Here is a 3,091-nt window from a genome sequence, read left to right on the forward strand (position 1 = left end):
AAATTGGTGCAGAGCATATTTTGATACAGTATGCAAAAATCAGATGGTGGACAATAATTTTACTGAATCCTTCAACTCTTGGATCTTAAAAGCAAGAGGCAAGCTTATCCTGAAGATAATTGAGAATATTAGAATCAAGATCATGAACAGGTTGAGAGAGAAAGAAGAAGAGGTTAGAACATGGACTACTGAGTTTAGTCCTTATTGCATGAAGTTGTTTACCGCTTATCTGAAGATAGCTAATAATTCATGTACTGTGAATTTCAATGGTGACATTGGGTATGAAGTTTTTGAGGGTGATGATAAACATTCAGTGAACCTGGTAATGAAGAAATGCACCTGTAGGACTTGGCAGTTAACTGGCATCCCATGTCCCCATGCTATCAAGGCAATGGAATACAAGAAATTGGATCCGATCACTGAAATTAATTGGCGGTACAGTAAGGAAGCTTACCTTATGATATATAAGGCCAAGCAGATGCATGTTAGAGGTAAAAAGTTCTAGAAAGTATTACCAGAACATGCTATGGAACCACTTGCACTTGTGAAAACAGTTGGAAAGCCAAAGGTTCAAAGAAATAGAGAGAAAGATGAAGCCTGTAAGAGGCAAGGAGAGTGGGCTCAATCAAGGAAGGGAACTAGAATGACATGCAGCAACTGCGGATCATTGGACCATAATTCAAGGACATGCAAGGTAACTACTATATCATATAGTTTCACTTATATGATTTTAGCTGTATAACTAATATTTTTGCATGTTAATTATAGGTTGATGATAGTGAAAAAGGCAAGAAACAAACTAAGAGAAAAAAGGCCAATATTGAAGAAGTCATTGAATCTGAAGTTGAAGAACCCGAAGTAGTTAAAGATGTTGGTTGTTCAGCACCTCAACCAACATAAGATGGTGAATTTGTGTTCATTCCCACGCCTAGAGTTCAGAGACAACAATCAGAATCCTTTGGACCTATTAGAGAGCCTGAAAGTAACCCCTATTTTATGCATAAAATTATTTCTGAGGCCCAAACAAGACTGCACATAAGGTAATCTCCACAAAATCCATCTAGGACACGGGTGATCTGTTTTAGAGGAGACAACAATGGTGTTTGTGAACCCAAAAACTTCCATACTCACCCCCTAGGCTCAGTTGGAAAGGTAAAGAAGCGATCACTAGCAATCAGTTGGAAGTGGCAAGGCAGAAAAAGGTGGGAAAGTTGAAGTCTAAGAAAGCCAATGGAAACTCTCAAATCTAAGACATATTTAATATGTGCAGTTTTGGTCCACTATTACTGTTGAAATTAGTCTACTCTTGATGCAGTTTTGCTGTATTTTTTGGTTCAATTTTGTTGTTGTTTTGGCTCTTTATTAGTCCAGTTTTGCTGCAGAGTTTGGGCTAATTGTGCTGCTATTTCGGTCATTTCTTAACAAGTTCAGCTGTATTATTTTGATATGGTTTTACTGCTAGTTTCGTCCACTTTTTTCTCCATTATTACTATTGTTCTTTAGTCTATTTTTACAGCTACATTTCTATCCAACCGTAACAACAAATAATGGAGAACTATATAATTATTACATCTACAAATGGACAACTTGCAATAACAATAAATTATTGGAATTACACCGCTTTCAACTTATCATAATAATACAACAGACAACTACAAATAGTTAAAATAGTTCTTGCAAAAGTGAGTAGGAATCTTAGGACTATAATTATAAATGCAACTAAAGAAGGTGTTTTGCCATGTTGGACTTCCATATCAGCTTATTTTATATTATTAAACAAGTCCAAAAGGCTCAGGTGGCCATCTGTTAGTTGTGAGGCATTTATGGTCCCAAAGAGTAACGGCAAGGGTATTTTTGGTACCAAAAGCAAATAGAAGGTATAATTGAGCTATTTTCGATAGTTCGAGGGCATTTTTAGACCTTTTTCGTTGTTTTAAGGAACTTGAGAGTCTGCCACCTGTTAGGGAGTGTGATAATGCCATTCCTTTAGTACTTGGGGCTCAACCCTTTAATTTGAGGCTTTATAGGTACTCGTATGACCAAAAGAATGCGATTGAAAATATGATTAAAGAGATGTGACAGGTACAAAATGTCACTCCTAGTCAGTCTACTTTTGCTTCACCTGCGTTACTAGTAAAAAAGAAAGATTCAACTTGGAGGCTATGTATGGATTAAAGGAGGTTGAATTCTCTTACTATTAAGAATAAATACCCTATTCCAATGGTGGATGATCTTCTGGATGAACCCCATGAGGCCAAGGTCTTCTCTAAAGTTGACCTTAGGTCTGGCTATTATCAAGTGAGAATGAAGGCAGAAGATGAACACAAAACTGTTTTTCGAACCCATCATGCGTTATGGCAATTCAGGGTGATGTCATTCGGATTAACAAATGCTCCTACCACTTTTCAATCATTAATGCATCAAGTGTTTGGACCTTATCTGAGAAGTTCATTCTAGTTTTCTTTGATGACATTTTCGTCTACAATATATCATTAGAGGAGCACCTAGGACACTTACAAGTAGTGCTCGAATTATTAAGAAGCCACCAGTTGTTTGCTAAGAGAACAAAATTTGACTTATCCCAATCACAAATTAAATACTTGAGACATATTATCAGTGGTGATAGGGTGAGCACTGATCCCAATAAAATTACAGCAATGGTGAATTGGCCACAACAATTCAATAATAAAGAGTTGAGGGGTTTTCTAGGGCTCACTGTATATTACCGAAGGTTCATTAAGGAATATGCAGTCCTCAGCAAATCCCTAACTATACTACTAAAGAAGGGGGCATTTCAGTTGAGTGAATAAGCTACAAAGGCCTTTCATGCTCTTAAAAACGCTATGACTACAACTCCTATTTTATCCTTGCCTGATTTTAGTAAACCTTTTATTGTTGAAGTGGATGCATGTGCCACTGGTGTAGGGGCTATCTTAATACAAGAAAGGAAGCCAATTGTTTTTTTCAGCCAGGCATTAAGAACAAAACATCAAGGTCTTTCTAACTATGAAAAGGAACTAGTTGCTTTACTGCAAGTTGTTGATAAGTGGAGGCATTACTTAGTTCCTAGTCATTTTATTATTATGACGGA

At 36.8% G+C, this 3,091-nt stretch overlaps 1 protein-coding gene across 1 annotated transcript; it reads left to right on the plus strand.

Moving 5' to 3' along the window:
* Positions 1 to 2,354: 2,354 nt before the first annotated feature.
* Positions 2,355 to 2,810, plus strand: LOC142169051 (putative mitochondrial protein AtMg00860). Its single transcript, XM_075230247.1, has one exon. It carries the CDS (start codon positions 2,355 to 2,357, stop codon positions 2,808 to 2,810), a length of 456 nt encoding a protein of 151 aa, XP_075086348.1.
* Positions 2,811 to 3,091: the final 281 nt, after the last annotated feature.

The sequence above is a fragment of the Nicotiana tabacum genome, chromosome 14 (assembly GCF_000715075.1).
Source record: "Nicotiana tabacum cultivar K326 chromosome 14, ASM71507v2, whole genome shotgun sequence".
Classification (NCBI taxonomy): domain Eukaryota; kingdom Viridiplantae; phylum Streptophyta; class Magnoliopsida; order Solanales; family Solanaceae; genus Nicotiana; species Nicotiana tabacum.